Source organism: Hypomesus nipponensis, chromosome 4 (assembly GCF_054491055.1).
Source record: "Hypomesus nipponensis isolate SF chromosome 4, ASM5449105v1, whole genome shotgun sequence".
Lineage (NCBI taxonomy): Eukaryota > Metazoa > Chordata > Actinopteri > Osmeriformes > Osmeridae > Hypomesus > Hypomesus nipponensis.
Window position 1 is genome coordinate 14,133,777 of NC_140364.1, and position 21,224 is coordinate 14,155,000.

Sequence of the window (21,224 nt, forward strand, 5' to 3'; positions counted from 1 at the left end):
TGCGACAGATACATTGGAATCATTTTGTACCGCTTTTCTGGACAGTTTCATAGCGGCATATGTAGAGGGAGGGTCACCAACCGTGTTCCTGGAGGGCTACCGTCCAGGAAGTTTTTGCTCTAACCCCAGTCTAACTAACCTGATTCATCACGTCAACCAGCTACATTAGAATTGGATGTGGTAGATTCGTGTTGGAGTGAAAACCTACAGTAAGGTATCCCTACTAGCCTGGCTGCCAGCCCAACTTCTCCCCGCCCACAAAAAAAATTTGGTCGGGAAGTTGGGTCTGAAGGGTCTCGTATTGGGGAACAACTACAGAAAACCAGAATCTGGGCGTACCAATGAAATTGCCAGGGTGGGCTTTATACGATGATGGACAGATGATCAACAGTAACGTAATCACCCACGTCACAAAAGAGCGCTTAAGTTGAATTCGTTTTGAACAAACAACATAGGTTGCTCTGATTGGTTGTAGGTCTATCCAATTGAGCGAAGAGGCATTTGTTTTCCAGGCTCGTTTGAAACACGCCCCGTAGTCAAAGCCCAACGGAGAGTTCTCAGACTCATATTCTGACTAGAATTATGAGTATGACAACGTCTGGCTATATCCCTACAGGAACAGGGTTAGAAATCTCTTTACCTGTAAACAGGATCACATCACCTTGACATCTCGCGTTATTCTCATTCAGCACTGAATAGGATAGGGGGTCATATTCATCATGGCATTGTGGAACAGGCAGTATACATAAACTAAACTGGAGACCTTTAAAATTGGGGGGAAACAGATACAGCGTCCAGCAGATGGAGCCATTTTGACGGCACATGTGTCCCTTACACAGCACCCGGCTATGCCGTACACCCGCTTATCTTGCCACGCCGCCCATTCACTTCCTCTCAACTCCCCTTCAACCATGTTTTGGCTGCTACTGACACACGCAGCCTAGCACACACACATACACACACACACACACACACACAAATTACATCTCTCTCATTGAGTCTGCTCGTTTACCACGGAATAAAGCCATATCACTGTTTATCAGTTGGAACACCTTTATGTAAATGTAGCCTAGCTGTTGGTGTATGTAAACTTCAGGTGTCGTGTTTCTGTAGTGTAAATAGTAGTGTCACAGGGTGTGTTAAAAGAGGGCTTAAAGGTCCGTTACAATGGTATCTAAGGGTCCCACATTCTGGTTAAAGTTGACACATTTGTATTAATACTATTAATGTATTAATACTAATATGAGTTTGTAAAAGGAGCTGATGAACAAGATTGTTCGTAAGCTTTGTCTGTTTCCCTTAGTCGGTTGTGCCTATTGCATGAGTACAAAAGCCTGACATAAATGCAATGCGCGTCTGTATCATCCGAACCGCGTTGTACTAACCCGTGTAGGACATTGATGCCTCATGCCTCGTGTTTCCCATGTTGACTACTGTAGTATACAGCGATCCACACGACCGACACGTGCGGGCATGAGCAACCGTTGCTGACCAATCGCTACGAAGGATGTCACTGAATGGTTACACACAAAGCCAATGGGAGAGCAGTCATTCGAAGACTAGCCAATCGGTGGTGAGCACACAGAACAACACGTGTAATTTTTTGAGAGACCGTGTAAGCTACTCACATGTTTCACCTCGCTGTACTAACGTCTAGTAAAGTAAACCGAACCTGGAAGGAGGGAATAGGAGTCAACGGACGATACCCAGCGTTGAGAACAGACGCTCACAACAGCTCAGCGAACGGGAATACAATTTTCAAGCCTTAATTACGTTATTTTTCGACTTCTGTTCATACAACCAGCTACACTGAAGATTCAAGCTAAATTACCTAGGCACATCAAACCGTTGCACAAGGTGAGTCTTTTTTAGCAAGAATTCCATGTTTCTTCAACTTTTTGTTATTTAACTGACGTAAAATATTTAATTACTGCACCATAACACTGTTCTGGACTATTAGCGGTCTATCTAGCTGTAAATTTAAAGGTTTTTCACATATTCGGATAAAGACAAGTGCAACTTAGGAATTAATGTAGTTACAGTAAGGTGCTTCGCATTGATATCAACAACATTGGGAGTCTTTATTATGACATTCAGTATACCCAAATAGCCTACTTGATCGAGGCAAGTTGTGTTTTAAGACTATGTATTTGTTGGTGTGGTACGTCTTTAACGCTAATAAAAGTACAGTGGAGCCATCATTCAAAATGAGAACATCGGCACATTCTAGCTAGTGAATAGTTTAATAACTTGTCTACTCTATTTAACCATACTATACCGTTTGCGTTAATCAGACCAGTTATGCAGAAAAAAAAAAAATGCTGTTATTGCTATAGCTAGCTAAGAGCTGACAGTCCAATCTTCACTGGAGGAGTACAGGGTATGCGTCACTCTCACGTTCACATGTACCACAACGCAACAACTCGTGGAGTTATGTAGCTACTAATACAGATTGGAGCGCTCCAGAATATTCAGTGCGGCACACCTTTCGATGTTGACATACTGGTCAGATGTGTCAGATGATCAGCAAAGTCGCACTGAGGTTGTTTTGTTGAAATCATGTACATCGCGTTATGAATTGTGTACGTCTTGTGGCGTGCATTCTTAACATCTGAGGGATATTGTTAAATTATATCCCGTAGCTCTTTTTAAACGGAAAGCCCATCTTCCCAAGTTTAAATAAAAAACAGAACCAAGTCAATCAAGCTTTTCTAATGATTTCCATCGGTTAATTTATCTAAAGTGTATATATTAAAACAATTATATTTTCTTTCTCCAGGAATGCATTCACTGGGCAGTTCTTCCAAATGGCCTTCCTATGATTCGCTCCCGTCCACATCCAGCTTCCTCCTCAGTGAGAGCGACCTAACGGAGGACGAGGCAGATGTCTTCTCCTCAGAGGGTGAGGGTGAGAGCGCGGGGAGCAAGGCCTCGGTCGGAGAGGGAGAGGGAGTACACCGGCTACGGCTGGCATTTGTCGACCAGGACCGCTTCAGAGCAGAGAGTGGCCAAGCAGAATGCCGTCCCCACAAGGCCACATTCCCTCCCCAGGAGAGCCCGGCAAGGAACACAATGCTAGGCAAAGGGGCCACCTCTCAAGGAGACCTGGCCTTTACTAAGAAAGTGAGTACCACCTCTTTAAGTGTTTGGCCCGAGTGTTGATGCCTGTTTCAAGCAACACAGTATCTAACTGGGATTGTGTTTGGTTTCTCTTCTAGTGTACAGAACTGCAGCATTACATCAGACCACTACTAGAGCTGCTAAATGGGCTGAAAACTGGGAGGTTTGAGAGAGGTAAGCACTGCAGTTGAAACTCCAACCATCAAAAGCTGATACATTTTGACAATAAGACATATTCTGTTGTTCCGGGCAGAGATTTAACATGGAATAATCTGGGTTGTCTTGATTGACAGGTCTAAGCAGTTTCCAGCAGAGCGTTGCCATGGACAGACTTCAGAGGATTCTGGGAATTCTGCAGAAACCTGACATGGGGTAAATGACACCAGATCAAAACCCTGTTGTTGTCGTGAAAGACAGCCATGTAATAGTTTGATTTGAGGTGGCCCCTTTGAGGCCTCCACATGTTAACGTTCTCCTGTCTTTGTGCTCCGCAGTGAGAAGTACCTCCGCACCCTTCTGCAGGTGGAGATGATGCTGAAGGTTTGGTTCCCTCAGGTGATCAGAGAGCCACAGGTTCATTCAACCCAGAACTTAAGGTCCAGCCTTCCTCCACGCTGGCACCAGAACCAGCTACACATCCCAGTCAAAGTGAGTCCTTTTTCTGCCAAAACAAACTTTCATTGTTGTTGCCCTTTTACAAGCACCGATAATAAAACTCAGAAAAGACAGGGGACAAAGTCCCCCAAAAACTTGAACTTTTACCAGACAATGACAACACACAGACATCTTATTAGTTTGTCTTAATTGTGAATTACTTCTTCTGTTAGGTATGCTAGTGTTTGTTTACATTACTTTAATGTAATGTAATTTTAATGCAATAAAAACTAACCCATCTCTCCTCTTGCTAACACAGAAGCGTAAGCTGAGCTGGTCAGACTCTGACTTCACCAGCGAGGCCCCATCCCACTGCAAGCGCCTACAGCCCAGTGATCCCCACCTGCCAGCGCCCCTGAGAGAGCCAGCCACCTATGCGAGTCAGCCCAGAGACCCCAGAAAACCCAGCGAGCCACGGGGAGCAGATATCGGAAAGGAGAGCGGAGGTCGGACTCTGGAACACGACTCGTGCGAAGTGCGCAGGCTTTCGCACCCTTGCAGGAGGAGAGAGAAGGGGGTTGGGAAGCTTGTGATCTCCCCTCCTTCTCCGTGTGGCAGCCCGGCAACACAAGACAGCTGCGTCTCCTCCACCATCGCTGTGGCTGACTCACCGCAGATCCCCCTTCCTGTAGGGCAGCTGCCGAGGTGCTGTAGCGCCCCTGGCACAGCTCAGGCGGAGGGCAGGCCAGCAGCGATGACGTCACAGGAAGTTCGGGGGCGGAGCCAGTCTCGCTCGGCTTCGCTGAAGCCTTTGAACCAGGAAAAGGAGGGTTTCAGTTCATCCGTCTGCACGTAGTCTTCGTCCAACCCTACCACGCTGAATCCCATTGCACTACTTGATCATCTTTAATGTATATGACCTGTGACAGAGTTACTTTTTTATTCTTGTGTGAGAACTATTTTCTTACAATTGATGTGATAAAACAGTGTTTTCCATTTTGAATATTTGTTTTATTTTGCATTGCAACATAATATACATGCAGTCTCATGCTATGTACTATACAGTAAAGTACTAGTAAATAACTCAAATTAACTATGGAATCCCATGGAAAAATTGGGGTAATGCATGGGGTCATAGGCCATATAATTAAAACGCAAATAATGCCATACTTCTGGCACTTGTACAGCCAAAAAGTGCCAAGCAGAACCATTGCTTTTAATGCTCACAAAGTATTAAGTGTAGCACTGATCTAAATCAGTTTACAATATACAAACATCAACCATAAGTTGTATTTATTAAAGAAGTCTGTTGCACAGTCAGTTTCTGAGTGTGAGGTTCCTTTGAATACCCGCAGTTGTAGTATTTTGTGACTTGGGGTATTTGTTGGGTTTGAATTGTCAGTCTTAACTTTTAACTACGTCTAACAGTTTTTTTTTTTGGGGGGGGGGTATTGTCAAAAAAAAATCCCCTTTGAGGATAATGTCATTGCCAAAAATAACTTGCAAACAAGTGTCACAGGTTTGAAATTGTACTTGAAGAAACTCATTGTCCTTTTTTACTTGTGATTTACACCTGGTTGGAATAGTTATTGTGCTTGTCAATCTGACTGATGTGCTTCACAGTTGCTAGATACAAACAGAGAATAATTTATTTTAATTCTTCTATGTTGGTTTGAAATGGATGTAAAGAGCCGTATATAGAATGCCATCCACCATTATCATTCATATTGAATGACCGATCCAACCCTACTGGCCTGCAGACACATCTATTTAGTTGTAAATATTTAAATGGAAGGAACCAATAAGTGCTGGGTACTGACTTACTTGAGAAAAGATGTCATACAGCGAAATGTTCATCTGTTGGGCAAGGATGAATGTATGGGAGACTAAGTGTCAAAGTGATAGGATCACTTTATTACTAGATACTGTTGATATCACTGCAGTACCGTAGCAAAACCTAGGTATAGGGATCTTTTAAAAAGCCTTCATAAGATGTCTAAACATCAGTCAAGTTGTGAACGTTTAAACTTTATATTTGATGCCCTGGTTAACCGTTAGGAATATGTACCGTTTGTGAGTGTATTCCACAGTACCAATGGGTTAGCTCAAAAGCTGACATGTATTATGCACCTTTGCTGTCTCTCAGAACATGATGACGTTTTATAACTTTATTTCTTTTCTATTCTGCTTCATCCGCTTATCCAGCTTTACCCTGTCTTCCCTCTTATTCAAAATCCCCATCGACTTCTGCATTAAGCCCAATATAACGAACTATTGCACACATTTTATACAATAAAGTGACAGTTTGGTTCATCAAAACAGTATTTATTTTTCAGTTCCCCAAGTGCAATCATTGGTGAAATAGAGTATATTTAGCACTTTCTTTGACTGAGATGGCAATGAAGAGACCGGTAATGTTTATAAGTTGGCCGTAATTTAGCAGCTGTCAGGACAAAACCACCATCTTTAACTAAACCTGTCAGCCTTTACCATAGACAAACACTTGATGGCGCTATATGCAAGATACAGTGGAGAAGTTATCGCTGCGTGTGACTGTTATTGAAAGTGTGCACCCATAACGACCAACCAACTCAGCAGCAATGTAGCTAGCTCTAGCAAGCTAACTTGCTTAATTTATTCATGGTTAAAGAAGAAATAATGAAAGTACGAACATAATATTAGCGACACTGGTTTGTCTTTAGAGGTTCGTTAACTACGACAGTTGTCTGTAGCGGACAGCTCATGCTACTTCAAGCGGGCAGCCAAAGTGCCCCGTATTCATGATCACTTCAGTGCTAGCTAAGCTACCTACGAAGAGCTAGGCTAGGGGTTAGCTGTAGTCGAAATGGCTGCAGGATCTGGCGGTTCAAGTGGCCACCGTCGCGGCACGCCTGCTGCGTTTGAATCATCTTTAGACCGGCGGTTCCAAGGGGTGTCGAACACAATGGAATCTATACAAGGTCTTTCAAACTGGTGCATCGACAACAAGAAATACCACAGCCTAGTCGTACGGTACTGGATGAAATGGCTAAGGAAATGTAAGTAAATCGACAGCCACGCTAGATGACATTACATTAGCAGGTAGAATGGGTCGGTTCGTTTTGGTTCTTCTAGTTTTCAGTAGCTGTTGTGTTGAACCAGGGAATATGTTCTGATAAATTTGTGCCGCGACTGTGTTAAGGTATTAGTAAACGTGCCTTGGGCTTCTTCTCGCAAATGATCCTATTTGTTTATGTACACTTTTGGTCGTAGTCCACAAGCAGATAGTTTACACATTATGGGACTGCCCTGTGACCCAATACGAGTGTGAACAATCTAGCTTGCTAGCTTGCCACCGAATTTGAAGCAATACTGTGTCAAACCTGTGGCTAATTTCGCAACGGCGTTGTAACTAAATGTTGGCATTGTTAATGCCGCCTGCTAAGGCATGGCACATTTCATATGTGTATCATGTAAACTCGTAGTAGGCCATTGTTTGAATGTCTAGACCAGCGATTCCCAACCTGTGGGCCGCGGCCCACTAGTGGTCTGTAAGGGTAGTGCAGGTGGGCCGCCAAACCAATAAATACTAAAATATTACCCCCCAAAAAATCAAAATATTTATAAATACTGTTATTAAAGTATTATAAAAACTCTAACTATTTTGCCTTTACACACATGACATTCATTGTAAACTGCTGGGGAACTGTCTGTGGCTTACACTTTTGACAGTAGCTCCGGTACTACAGCTAGCTGCTTGGTGCTTACTGAAAGCTTTTTACTAATAACTGGAAATGTCTTTTGAAGGGGGTGCCCCTTGCATTTGGGTTATTGTATGCTCTATGAGCCAACCCTACAGTGAGATGACCTGGTAAAAATAGAAGATGGTAGCTACCTTGTAGTATTAGTATATTTATGCATACTTGATCAGAACAAGAACTAGATGAAGCTACTACTAATGCTACAGCTACAACTATGCCTGGGAAAAACTTATTGAAGTGAACATTTATACAGTTAATATTCCAAGCACCCAATGTCCTCATTTAGAACTCAATTGGGCATGCTTGCCTTTGGCAAGGCACATCCTACACTCTCATATATTTTCATTATTAGAATACAAAATAATAGAATACAAATAAACATTAAGTTGTTTCCATCCCTGACATCTGTCCATAATCCATATGCTTTGCCCATAGCGTTTTTCAGTGGATGTTTATTGAGGTAATTCATTGTATAGCCCAACTAGTCCACTCCTTCGACACAGTTGCATGGCGAGTTGATGACTCTGGGTCTGACCTCTGTGATGTTGCCTGTGGCGTCCTGTGCTGCTGAACCATATTCTTGTCCATTCCCCTCTCTCTCCAGCTGATGCTTCTCATAGGCTAAACCTGTTGTACCTCGCCAACGATGTCATTCAGAACTGTAAGAGAAAGAACGCCATTGTGTACCGTACTGCCTTTGCTGAGGTGCTCCCCGATGCCTTCCTGATGGTCAAGTGAGTAAAACGCACTAGATAAGGGCTATTCAATCTTTTTTGAAGTAATCGTTTGATAACATATAATGTTTTACATATATATATATATATATATATATACTGTACACACATATTTTTAGGTTGATATTCATCCTAAAGCTTTTGAGAACCTCCTTCTGTAATGTTGCAAGGTAGTTGGAACCACTCTGGGTGGAAGGGTTCTGTGACATTGCTTGTTGTGACAGCGCTGTGCGAATAAAGTTGTGTTTGATTCAAACGACCTTCCTCTCTTGCAGTAGTGTGGGGGACCCCAAGGTTGTGAAGGCGGTGGGCAGGATTCTAACCATCTGGGAGGAGAGGACTGTCTATACGGATGAACTCATCTCAGAGCTCAGGGGCTACCTGGTGAAGGTGGAATCCCCTCCTGTTGCTGTGGTCACACCTGTACAGGTCAAAGGTGAGGACGACACAATTTTCCATTTGGATGTGCCTTGTCGTACACAAGAAAAGTTCTGTATTCACTCTTGGTCGTTTTGTTGATCACCATCTCTTAATGCAATGTTTTCGTTGTTTCAGCTGCAGTTGACAACAGAGCTGCTCTCCAGTCCAAAATCGTGGCTGAATTTGTTGTAAGATATTAAATGTATTTTAATTGTAATCCTACTCTCACTTTTTGTTTTTCAACCACAGTATGTGTGTGTATACATAACACACAATAACAAAGTAAACAAGAAATTCAAACATTACACACGCACACATCAATCAGCCGTACTCTCACAACATGATCAAACATTATCAAAGGAAGTCTGTGTATAGTGCTAGTGAGCGACTGTGACCTCCAGTCCTTTTTGAAAGCACGATATGTCCTGTAGTGTGACCTCTGACCCTGCCTGGCTCCCTGTCATGCAGCCTCAGGCTATGATGGAGCTGCTCTCCAAGTACGTGGGCTCTGTAGAGGAGGTGGAGATCAGGGAGAAGCAGTTGGCAGCCATGAGAGTGGACGTCTGCAGCACAGAAGCCCTCAAGAAGCTCAAAGGTGCCAGACACGATGCAGCCATCACACTTTTCTCCTCTCCAACCCTCGCCACTCCCTTCCTCCTCTGACCCAGTAGGACTGCTGTAGACGTGTTGTCCTTTTAAGGCTTGATTCCTTCGTCAGGCATGTTGTCTAGACACATGGTTTCCTTAATTTATCAAGGTTATCTTTTCTCGCTTTCTCTCTTTCATTCCTCCTTTTCACCTCTTTAAAAAACATTTCCACCCTTCAAGACAAGGCCGGAGGGAAGAAATTCTCCAAGGACTTTGAGGAGGGCAGCGCCAAGCTCCAGGATTTCGTCAGCTTCCTGGACAAACAGGTCAAGACAGGCCCCCCTCTGCTTGAGGCCCTGGGCAACGCAGACATTTTCTACGAGATGCAGTACAAGGAGGTCAAGATTGTTGCCAACGTGAGTCAGCTGTGTAGTGACAGGGATGGATGAATAGGATGGATGGATGAATAGGATGTGATGTTAAAATCTGCATTGTTATTCAATCAGGAATTGACCAACTTGCCAAGTGACCTCATCGATCATATTCATCAGTCGTTGTTTATTAGCACGGCCGTCTAAGTCTAGCTCTTTTCTCTTTCTCTCTGTCTCTCTTTCTGTGTCTCTGTCTGTCTCTCTCTTTCTGTCTCTCTCTTTGTCTCTCTCTCTCTGTCTCTCTTTCTGTGTCTGTCTCTCTCTCTCTCTGTCTCTCTCTCTGTCACACTGTCTCTCTCACTGTCTCTCTCTCTCTCACTGTCTCTCTCTCTCTCACTGTCTCTCTCTCTCTCTCTCACTGTCTCTGTCTCTCTCACTGTCTCTCTCCCCCTCCCTCTCTCATCTCCAGGCCTACCAGACATTTGCCAACCGTGTCTCCCATCTGAAGCGTAAGCTGGACTCTCTGAAGGCCACTCTCCCAGACCTGGACGAGTCCCCCGTCCCGTCGCCCTCCGCAGACGCTCCCTCCCCCACCGGCTCCGAGTCGCCCTTCCACGGCATGCCCGACCTGGACCCCGACCTGGACGGCTCGGCCATGGACGAGGAGGCGGACATCACCCTGGGGGAGGCCCCCAGCCCCCTGTCGTCCCCCGGAGGGTCCCCCAGGCACGGCTTCACCGTGGGGGAGAAAGACAACCGCGATGTGGAGGACATGGATCTATCAGAGGGGGAGGAGACGGACATAGCTGGCATTCAAGGTGAGGTGGGGGGGGTTTCTGTAGAGCGGAGGGAGAAGGTTCTGGGTTCTGTAGAGTGGACAGAGAATGTTTGGGTTCTTGGGGGGGGGGGGTTGGTTGGTTCTTTTGTGTGCTTTGCGGTCAACGGTCTTGTCAAAGGACAAGGACAGTTACCTTGAATGACATGCCTTTTCCTTGTCCAGTCGCAGTTGACGAGCAAGCGTTGGGCCCCGCCCCATTGACCGCCGTGTCCAATCCGGTGGCTGTTGTTGCTGTCACTCAACCGTCACTGGCCAATGAGGTGCTGCCCAGCAGTCAGGCCACACCTTCTACAGCCATGATCACAGCCAACCTGACCAATGTGGACTTAGGGAAAATCAACTCCATCCTCAGTAACATCACCTCTGCCATGAAGAATACAGGTGAGTCAGCAGGCAAGAAATGATGTTCTGGAATAACTTTATTGAATGTTCAAGTTAGCAATTTTGCATCTTTCACCATAAGCAGTACAATATACACATGGTGTAATGAAAAGTTGTGCTATATAGTAAAACAAATAAGGCCATAAATATATATTACATTTTTAAATGTACAAGGTTTATGTGAACAATCAAACCTGAGCCAGCTAGCTTATGACTCGTCAAAATTAGTCGATAGTATACTTGGATACAATGCTGTCTTCTGGCTATAAATACTCCCCTGTGTGTGTGTGTGTGTGTGTGTGTGTGTACCAGGTGGGGCTCCAGGGTCCTGTGTGTACCCAGGGTCTACCTCCTCCCCGGCCCCCTCCACAGTGAAGCCCCCCTCTGTAGCCCCGGCCGCCCCCCAGGCCCCCGGCCCACAGGCCCCCGGCCCCCAGTCCGGCCTGCTGTCGAAGGTGGAGATGAACCCAGGGGATCTCCTGGGAGCTCTCTCCAAAACACACGCGCAGGGTGGGGTGATGCAAGGTGAGGGGGGAGGAGGAGGGGGAGGAGGAGGGGTAGGAGGAGGAGGGAGAGGTATACCCAGGTGTGATTAAGGACAGGTACAGCTCAGTGATAAGAGCACATGACTGTAGATTGAAGGGTTGCAGGTTTGATTTCTCCACACTTTGGATGAAAGCGTCTGCTAAGTGAATACTTTATTAGGATTTAAGTAAGGGTGATATTTTTTATTATGTATTGATTCCTGTGGAGGAGGTTATGGACTATGAGTATAATGGGAGGTGGTGTGTGCAGTACCTTTTAGAGGGGAGTAGCACTTTATCAGTCCCAAAAATGAAATTACATTGTTACAACAATGGGAGAAAAACATTCAACATGTACAGGGTACTGAATTAAATATCAATCGTCACTCAACTCAATGAAGCAAATGTGTACAGCCCTTTTTAACCCTTTGTTTTTTTTTTTTCTCGCACTCAGGTCTTACTTCTTTGTTGAACAGCCCAGCTGGAAGCACATCATCAAACTCCTCCAGTATCGGCAAAATCCCAACCTCTGCCCCTATTCCCGCCCCCATAGCCCCTTCTGCAGGCCTCACCCAGCCCTCTCCCATCCTCCTGCCCTCCCCTCAAATCTCCACCCCAGCTAGGAGCTCCAGCACACCCCAGGCAGCCCCCCTGTCCATCCCAGCCATGCCTCCCCAGAGACCGGGCAGCACGAGCCTGATCAAGGGCCAACAGGCACCCATCTCTACCTCCACCTTGGAGTCCAAGATCCACAGCTTCCTCCAAGGGAACCCCGGCTTCAGTGCCTTCGACCTGGGCCTCGCCTGTGATCCCGGCCTCGTCCGAGAACCCGGCCCCGGGACGACCAGCGCCCTCAGCCCCGTGCCGGGGGCGGACAACCAGGAGGGGACCCCCGTGAGGGATGAGGGCGGGGGCACCCCCACCCAGGATGAGATCATGGACAAGCCCGAGGCGGAGCCTCAATCTTCAAGCCAGACTTGCGTGCTCTCCGGGGGGGTCAGCAGGGCTGTGGACCCCCTGTCCGCCACAGGCTACTGCAGCGACATCTGGCAGGACCCCAGCCGCCCTCAGGGCCACAATGGCCAGGCGTACCAGCTGTACCCCTCCGCGGGACAGGCGGCGGGGCAGGGAGTCCCTCACGGTAGCGTGCCAGGGAACGGCAGCGGTGTGACTACGGCACAGGGTTTCCACGGTGCAGGACCGTCCTCTGGTGTCAGTGGGGGAGGAGGGTGGTATGGTCACATGTACCCCGATCCTAACAGCCTCGGCATGACTGTGCCGGGAGGCGACGGCCAACCTGGACAGTACTGCTACCAGGGCGAGAGCCAGGGTTCCTACCCTGCTCAGCAATCCCAGGGCCTGGCCCCCCAACATGAGAACACCCCCTCTGGGTACTTCAGTGGCTCTCTGCCTCCTATTCCTCACTTACCCCCCATCCCCCACCTCCCTCCTCCCCCCAAGGGCTTCGAGGGCCCTCCCGGCTCCGTCATGGCAGGAGGAGGGATGGTACCCGTGGAGAATCCATCTAACCAAAAGCTGGAGGGGGAGAGTGGCGTCTGCAGTGTCCTTCCTGTTGTCATCCACGACCACCAGCACAAGTCTCCTTACCGCCCGGACGAACCCCGCCGTCACCCCGACGACGTCCGTGGTTACTACGACGACCCTCACCGTCACCCCGACGACGTCCGTGGTTACTACGACGACCCTCACCGTCACCCCGACGATCTCCGCCAGTACCCGCACGATCTCCCTCGTCACCCAGACGACCGTTACTACCCCCCAGACGGCTACGAGCCTTTCCCCCGCCCAGGCAGCCCGCACATGTACCCCCGGGAGCGCCTAACCCCCCCCATCTCTCCCAACGACGACCCCTTCTATTACAGCTACCCCCCTCGCAGCCCTTCCCCCCTCCGCACTACGGCCACATGCACCCCCTCCCCCCTCATCACCCCCGGCCACCCCGCCCTCCTCACCACCCTGCTCTCCACCCCCATCTGAGAGGTCATCCACGGGGGCCCCCTCGCGGGCCCCCCCGCCCCCCTCTCCGCGGCCCCGACCCGAGGGCCATGCTCCGGGGGAAACGGCCGGGGCCCTTCGGCGGACACCCGTTAGGAGGGGGACCAGGGGGCCCCTTCTTCCCCCCGAAGAGACCACATTTCCCCCCGCACTTCTGACTGGTGGGCTGAGGGTCGAGCTCGTTGTTCCACAGCACGTCGAGGTCTCTGTGTCGAGGGGGAGGACGTGAGGGTCCGGGGGTTCCCGTCTGCGACGGCCACACCACTGAACTGCCATCCTGCCGGTGTGGGGACTAGGGGGAGAGAGGAGGGATTCAGCAATGAGGGAAAAGGTTTTGCCCTTAAAAGCAAGTTGTCAGGGTGACAACAGACACAAAAGCAGGAAGTCTTGTAGGTTGAGAGGAGAGGCTGGAGGAGAGGAGACGAGACCAGGAGAGGAGAGATGGGAGAGAAAAGACGACGACGTTCGCTGAAGATGTTTGTGGAGATGAAGTATGAAGACCGTGGCTAAAAGGAAAAATGAGGTGGATATATAGCTATTACATTTTGTTCGTTATATTTGTTCAAATTTAATCAATAATTCACCTTCCCCTTCAGACAGCATTGAGTGTGTTCTGCGTGAATGGGCGGACCTATACATTGTTAATTAGTCTGCGTTTGAAATTACTCGTTATTGCAACTACAACAAAAAAGTCCGAATTGTAGTTTCTGCTCTTGTTAGGTTTTTTTTATTTTTATATAGAATTAAACGTTTAGTCTCCCGTTTCAAAGGCCCAGCTAAGCATCAAGATGCCAGGGTTTAACACGATCACACCTTTTTCCGTTCTCATCGCATTATGTTGAAACAATACCCGTTTCTTCACCGGGAGAGGGTCAGTGATTGTTTATGCTAAGACTTCGAATGTTATATTTCTAAACCGATGCCACCAAGTGTACATCGTGACACGGAGCCTCCCGTAAGCGGTTTATGTCTCTCCGGGTCATCAACGAGGAGAGGCTAAAGTATTGTAGTGGGAAGGGGGTGTGTGAGAAAGGTCTTTAGGGGAAAGACTATTTTGTAGCCTTCGTTCCGGCAGAGAGAAGACGTTCGTTTTGGAGGCGGAAGAAACGAGTCCCCGGTTTCAACGGACGTTTTTACCTGTACTGTTTATAATAAAAATCTGAGTGTCAAAACCACCGTGTCGTTGTTGTTTGAGGACAATTATGTTTTTATTAACCAAAGACCGAGTCATATCTGCTCATCAGTTCATCACCTCAAATTCATTTTCCAATTCAAATAATTGACCTCATAAATCCTTCTCACAAAAACATTGTGCCGAGAAAGTTTGGTTCATGGTGTCTGTTGCAACATAAATCACAATCAATTTAGCATTTTATCTGAAACCAATTCTGGCTTTTGACGAGATGACGCTAAATTGAATTGGAGTAGGCTAGTTCTGTATTCTCTTTTGCTGGGGTCTTGATGTATTTGGTACTGTAAAACAGATCATCCATGATAATTTATATTTTAGTTGATGGTTTTGCGTCTTCATTTTGAACACGCGTTGAATGCTTCTTGCTCCTAAGGCTGGTGTCTGAAAAGATAACACGCTAGGGATATGATCCAGCTTCGAAGTCATCCAAAGTGTTATAGAAAGAGTAGTCATTTTATTAATTAACGGAAAGCTGTTGTTTCTTACGTCTTTGGCTATTAGCGCTAGGCTAATTTGATTTAGACGGAGACCAGAATATAGGATTTATTATAACTGTTATTGCCCTTGTTTCTTATTCATTTACACATTTCATGCGTAAAAACACTATGGGTCTATAGCCCCTCAAAAACATGAGGTTTAGGTTACTGCTGCAACGGCAGTTCTATGGTTGCTTGGAGTTGACTTTTGTGAAAGCTAACTGTAATGGCCTGTAATGTTATTGTTGATTGGCGTGTTTTTGAGGAAACATTGACGTAGCCGTGTGAGAGTGTGAATGAGGCTTGATCGTTAGTATAAAGGTAGGCCTACTTTAGTATTAGGTTAACAGATGTTCAAACTAGGATCAGTAATTCTGCGGATTAGGATTTCGGTGTACACTGATTAATTTGATGCATTTCTGTTGCTGTTTATTTATAAAATAATGATAAGTGAAGGCCATGTAGGCGTATTGTACCGGAGATAGGCTAATAGATACCGTTGCAATTCTTTTAAATTGCCACTAGATGTCAGCAGCTTTCTGGATTAACGTTGTCTTGCTCCACATAGTTCTGGCACAACCTATCTTAGTTGTCGTGAAGCAGAGCAAAGCCAGACATAATTTAGCCAGTTGTTGGGATTGTAGCACACAGAAATTTCGTATTTGCGTGGGCGCTTTGTAGGCTATTGTAAAATGGCTGTATCAATTAAGATTGACGTTTGACTTTCAAGTTACACTAGTAGAAGGAATTAATTGCGCTGTCACGTCTTCCCGCCCACTTGAAGAGCTTTGTGCTGTGATTGGCAGATCTTGTTGAACGCCTGAAGTTGTGCCCAATCATTAGTCGGCACCCAGCAATCAAAACAAGCCCGTGTTTTCCACCCTTTTTTCTAGAAGCGCGTTCTACAAACACGAGCAGCTGACGCACATTTCAAGGCCTACATTCACCGGGATGACTAATCAATGTAGAGTAGCATGAGGTTTTTTTTGAGTAACGGTTATTTAGTCCACCTTGCGATCTACAGACCAATTTTACATTTCCTATCGCTCACTATAATACAATGTATTATGGTGTACATGCAGCAGTCACAATTCATTTGGGGTGATTCAATGAAAAATGATAAAAATTGAAAAGATTAGAAGATATGTCACTCAATCGAGTCCTTTTACGAAATCTCTCTCACCGTTAGAATAGGACCGTAGGTCTGTTCACATGAAGTTGTCTTTAATTGTCACTCCTGATGGCCCCCCCCCCACCCTTCTCAATCTGTCATGTTTCTTCATTCCGTCACTTTCAACCTGTAGGCCAGATCTGGAGCGGTTTGAAAAATACGGGGTAAAACAACTGGTCTAGGGGCTATGGCACTGTCATTATTTTATGTCCACTGAAGGTTATGATACAAATACATTTTTTAGTATGAAACAATTATTATGTTCCTCGATGTAATCTTTGTGGGGTACGTTGTGGAAGATATGCTGATTAATCTGTTCACATGTGTGTTTTATTGTTCCTTCTCATACTGTGTGTGTGTGTGTGTGTGTGTGTGTGTGTGTGTGTGTGTGTGTGTGTGTGTGTGTGTGTGTGTGTGTGTGTGTGTGTGTGTGTGTAGGAGAGAGAATAGCCAGAGGGGAACAAATGATGGTGAGATACAAGATGATGCCTCTGACTCTATTAGGCAGTGGGTGAGTATAGTCAGGATTAGTATTGTCTCTCTCTGTATATCTCTCCCTTCCTCTACCCCGTCTCTCTCACTCACACACACAACTACCTTTTTTACTCTCATCAAACTGATGTGTTGACATGTCTGTCACATGGATGTATGTCTTGGAAAAAAAGACAATGTAAATAAACGTTTTATTTCATTCAAACGCTAAAGTGCTTTCATTTTCTGTTTGTATTGAATGAATTGGCCCATGTCATGACTATGATTGTTGTTCTTTCAAGATCAAATTAACAGCATGTGACATGACGCTCTCATTGGTTACTTTTCTAAATCAGTAGTCAACAGACAATGGCGGCAATGTGATGATGAAACGTGAAACAGTCTGATGTGAGACATTTATTTACATAACGTGGTCTTATTTTTGTCACTCACATATTGATTGACATAAATCGTTGGCAGTTGCCATTTTGTTCTATTTCCACTAGTAGGGCACTGTATGAACTAAATTAATACATAGACTGTCTAAAAGTATTTCTGTTCATGCTCGTGTAGTTTAAAATGAACGGAAAATATATTTTAAGTCCTGTAAGTTCTTTATCTGTGTGTGTATTATTGGGATGGAGTGGTCGAGTGGAGAAGTAGGATTTAGGACCGCGGCAGATGGTAGCCGTCCGAGGCAAATTAAGAAGTGCTTAGAACACAACAGCGAAAGAAAAGAAATGAGATTGAATGAGTGTGGTTGTTGGGTCGATCCTGGCTCCGGCGTATGATGCTTATCTGAAAATAGGCCACACGTTAGTGATTATTTGATGTGTGCACCCGAATTTGAGCGTATGGCTGTATAGTGAATGCTTTTGTTTTGTTTATGTTTGCTTGTTTATGGGGGGACACACACAATATGAACATGGAACCCTGTGTGACAGTCATTGAATACTTTATATCCACGACAAGGCTATCGTAGCCTACCTGTTCATCTGTTTAGCCTACATGACTGACGTTTAAAAAGGTTTTTATGGAATGTCCGTCACGAACGCGTCTACAACCATTTCAGCACCTCGGTCAGCTACTGCGAGAACAAAGAAGGGATTTGCATCCCTTGATGTCAGGGGCCGTCTGGTAATTCACGGTTTCAGTCAAAGACGAAAAACATGACCAATACAACATTTTTTACCAAGAAATGTTTTTACCCACTGTAAAACAGCGATATAACTCGTAAATATCCCCTGGCTATATGGCTATCAATAAATATTGGAAGTTTAGATCGGAAATATTTTCTATTTTCCTTTCAATTCCTTGTTTGATTTGCAGACGTTCCCTCCCCGCAGACATCACGGCTTGTTGCAACCCAAGGGAGGGATGGAGCACAGAGATCGACAGCTAGGGAGACACCGGTTTACGACGTCAAAAGCAACGGAGTAGCCTACACATACAGAGAGGGGGAGCCAGCACAGAAGCGAGCGGCGGCAATACCATTCCCCTGCCTATTATTCCAACGAACCGCTTGAATAATCTTAACGAGGTTGTCATTTTGGTATATAATATTATTGTAATCACATTTGGATTGGGGAAAAAAAGGTTTGGTACACAAAGATCACAACAAAACGGCGAGATCAAGCAGTACTGGCCGATGTTTGTGTCGGATAAAGAACAGTCGCTGGGATTGGTTACGTGCACTCGCGGAGGGTAACTCAGATAGGTCCTGATTTACACCCCAATGAACAGAACAGGAGACGAACACGGACAACAGTAATTACTATTAAACGAATATTGTAGGGAAAAACCCGTGAAGATCCCATCGAACCGTGGGCACAGAAAAGAGGACCTCAAACCGGTAAGGGATACATTTGTTGATCTTGAAATATTTTTCATATATAGATTATATTCAAATCATTGCCAGTGAAAACATTGACAATAGGTCCTATATTGACACCGACTGTCTTTTTTTATGTAGCCTATCCACTTGGGAATCAGCTGCATAGACCTATAGAACTAACCTAATCACCGTTTTAATTTACTTTACAATCTAGATATTTAAAAATAAAATCCACAGGGGTCGGGTGTTTAATGATAATTGCGTTCGTATATTTACTCGCTGAAACAATAACAGCGTCATTATCAAGAGCCTGCAACTAAGTTGAGCTCTTTTTCTTTATTAACTCAATCGTTTTCTCGCGAGGCACGATTCTATCAGGGTCATACTCTCAAAAATAATGTATCCCAATTAAAGTTATTGTTAATCAACAAATGAATAAATTAAAAAAAATACCCACATTTGAAGTAGCATAGGCTATCTGCCATTTTATTTATGTTATCTAACACCTGTATCTCTCCCTCCCCCAACCCCCCTTGTGCAGAGCGTCTTAGAATCATCTGTTCATCATCATTTCCAAGTCCTCCGGAGATCTGGGTCTCCCTGACTCTCTCCCTGTCCGCTCTCTGTCTGTCATTCTCCGGGAATCAACCGGTTGTTCCCACCCCACGACGTTTCAATGAAGGAGGCCGACGCGATCAAGCTCTTCATCGGGCAGATTCCCCGGAACCTGGAGGAAAAGGATCTGAAGCCCATCTTTGAACAGTTTGGAAAGATCTATGAGCTGACGGTGATAAAAGATAAATACACGGGGATGCATAAAGGTGAGCGCAGCGCGCGACTAGAGACGGTTGCGTGTGTCTTCAAAACTAGGGCGAACACAGTCTTCCGATTACTTGACTTGATGAGTTGTGAACAAGTTTTATCACAAAAAAAAAAACGCTTTAATATGATATTGTCTGCAGATGTGCCATGGCAAATAGAGAAATTATATAATATATAATATTGAAAATAAAAATAGTCTGCGCCCCATGTTTGACACCACACCTGGTCGTCGAAAGCCTCAGAGAAATCTATTATAATTTACAAGCAAATATATTCCCATGGAAACCTTTTTCCAGGAGGTCCATACAACCATTTTTTTCTTTCTTTTCTTTCAGTCAAATGTGGCAGTGCCATTTCACCACCTTTAATGTTGCGTCACATTTGCATATGAAAGACGTCCAAGGCTTATCATGTCGCCTAGTGAAGCCTTTATGAAGGTTTGTCATTAGTGGAGCCAACCAACCCCCATGTACACCACACCGTATGTGTGTAATATTTAGCCCTGTCTGAAACAGTCCTTGAGGGGAGCTGGGCAGCGTGGAAGAGGCAAGGTTCAAGTCTCTGGTGTCTCCTGGTAATGTGAATGTTGAGGCCCCGGAATCACAGATGTGTTATTCATAGTCAGGCATGGTCTGTCACTCACAGTGTTTATAAGCGACATGCAAGTAGTTCATATGGTAAGTAGAGCATAAGATTAGAGATCAGAAGTGACTCGTTCTGAGAGTATTTCGGTGGTCTGAGTCAAGGAACGGTCTGCGTTTCCTTCACCACATCCACCTCTGACCATAAAGCTTTTTAAAAGGCCTCGAAATAGCTGGTCCATCTAGGGTTAATCATCTGACCGGGAGTCCGCTGGGCTTGGTATTGCAAAATAACCGCATCTCAGCCAGAAGTAAACAAAACAGAAAAAGAACTTCACAGTGAAACGATAATACTATCAACCTCTGTTCTTACACAGGCACTAATATCTGGCCTTACAACTGACAGGCTGCTGCGAAGGTCATGGAAAAATAACCGTTAATTTAACGTGAAATCACACTCTCTCCTGTGCACTCATGTCCCCTCGCATCGCTGCATGAGCCCTGTTTGGCGTGCTGAACTCTCCAACCTCTCTGTTTCCAGGATGTGCTTTCCTGACATACTGTGCCCGCGAGTCTGCCCTGAAGGCCCAGAATGCACTGCATGAACAGAAGACGCTACCAGGGGTGAGTCACTCCTCCTGACGCTTAACAGAAGCAGAGCGCACATGCACACACACACACACACACACACTCACACACACATACTCACACACGCTCATACACAATTACACACATGTAAATACACGCACGCACACATGCAAACACACTGACGCACCACACACACAGCTAAAGCTCAGAAGCACCGAGCGAGAAAAAAAAAAAAAGTGGCATTCCAGTCCAATGCACAGTGCAGACAACACTGTAACACGGAAATATTAACAGAGTCTGACATGTGAGGCTGACTTCCCCTGCAGCCAATGCGGCCCTTAGAAAGGTCAGGACAGGCGTTCTTCTTGCCCTCCGTCTGGGCCGCGTCTCCCTCCACTCCACTGCCCGTCTGGATGCTCTCTTCCTCGGGTCGAGAGGTGACAGCTTAGGACCGTACTGTGGAGCTTTCCTCCCTCCCTTCTCTTTATTTTCAGTTCCATCTCTCTTATCTATCTCTCTTCTCTCTCTCTTCCCTCTCTCTCTTCCCTCTCCCTCACTCCCCACTCTCTCTCTCCTCCCTCCTCTCTCTCTTCCCACTCCCTCCTTCTCCACTCTCTCTCTTTCTCCTTTCTCTTCCCCCTCCCTCCCTCCCTCTCCACTCACTCCCTTCCCTCCCCATTCTCTCTCTCTCCTCCCACCTCTCCATCTTCCCTCTCCACCTCTCCGCCCCTCCTCCCTCCCCTCTTCTCCACAGTGTTTCCAA

The 21,224-nt window shown here is 45.9% G+C and overlaps 3 protein-coding genes across 3 annotated transcripts in view; all 3 read left to right on the forward strand.

Annotated features, from left to right (window-relative positions):
• Positions 1-1,656: 1,656 nt before the first annotated feature.
• ciarta (circadian associated repressor of transcription a) lies at positions 1,657-4,717 on the forward strand. The gene is made up of 6 exons (XM_084697127.1): positions 1,657-1,857; positions 2,780-3,123; positions 3,219-3,294; positions 3,414-3,492; positions 3,615-3,768; positions 4,034-4,717. The coding sequence occupies exons 2-6, from the start codon at positions 2,782-2,784 to the stop codon at positions 4,568-4,570; spliced, it is 1,188 nt and encodes a 395-aa protein (XP_084553253.1). The 5' UTR covers positions 1,657-1,857; positions 2,780-2,781; the 3' UTR covers positions 4,571-4,717.
• Positions 4,718-6,255: 1,538 nt separating this feature from the next.
• On the forward strand, positions 6,256-14,498 carry rprd2a (regulation of nuclear pre-mRNA domain containing 2a). The gene is given in 11 exon segments (XM_084696841.1): positions 6,256-6,752; positions 8,059-8,188; positions 8,464-8,624; positions 8,744-8,796; positions 9,077-9,203; positions 9,437-9,612; positions 10,037-10,385; positions 10,568-10,786; positions 11,099-11,311; positions 11,765-13,212; positions 13,215-14,498. Coding segments are annotated over 11 exon segments (3,339 nt in total). The 5' UTR covers positions 6,256-6,559; the 3' UTR covers positions 13,485-14,498.
• Positions 14,499-17,743: 3,245 nt separating this feature from the next.
• The window catches only part of celf3a (cugbp, Elav-like family member 3a), a 22,098-nt gene continuing 18,617 nt past the window's right edge, over positions 17,744-21,224 (forward strand). The window contains exons 1-2 of the mRNA XM_084696853.1: positions 17,744-19,291; positions 20,415-20,497. Of these exons, the coding sequence (XP_084552979.1) occupies positions 19,147-19,291; positions 20,415-20,497 (228 nt within the window). The 5' untranslated portion in view covers positions 17,744-19,146. The remainder of the gene's footprint in view (positions 19,292-20,414; positions 20,498-21,224) is intronic.

Bases quoted from the DNA above. Each gene is read 5' to 3' on its own strand.
- ciarta (XM_084697127.1), top strand. From the start codon at position 2,782: ATGCATTCACTGGGCAGTTCTTCCAAATGGCCTTCCTATGATTCGCTC. The intron at 3,493-3,614 runs GTAAATGACACC...TGTGCTCCGCAG, and splicing joins CTGCAGAAACCTGACATGGG to TGAGAAGTACCTCCGCACCC. The intron at 3,769-4,033 runs GTGAGTCCTTTT...TTGCTAACACAG, and splicing joins AGCTACACATCCCAGTCAAA to AAGCGTAAGCTGAGCTGGTC.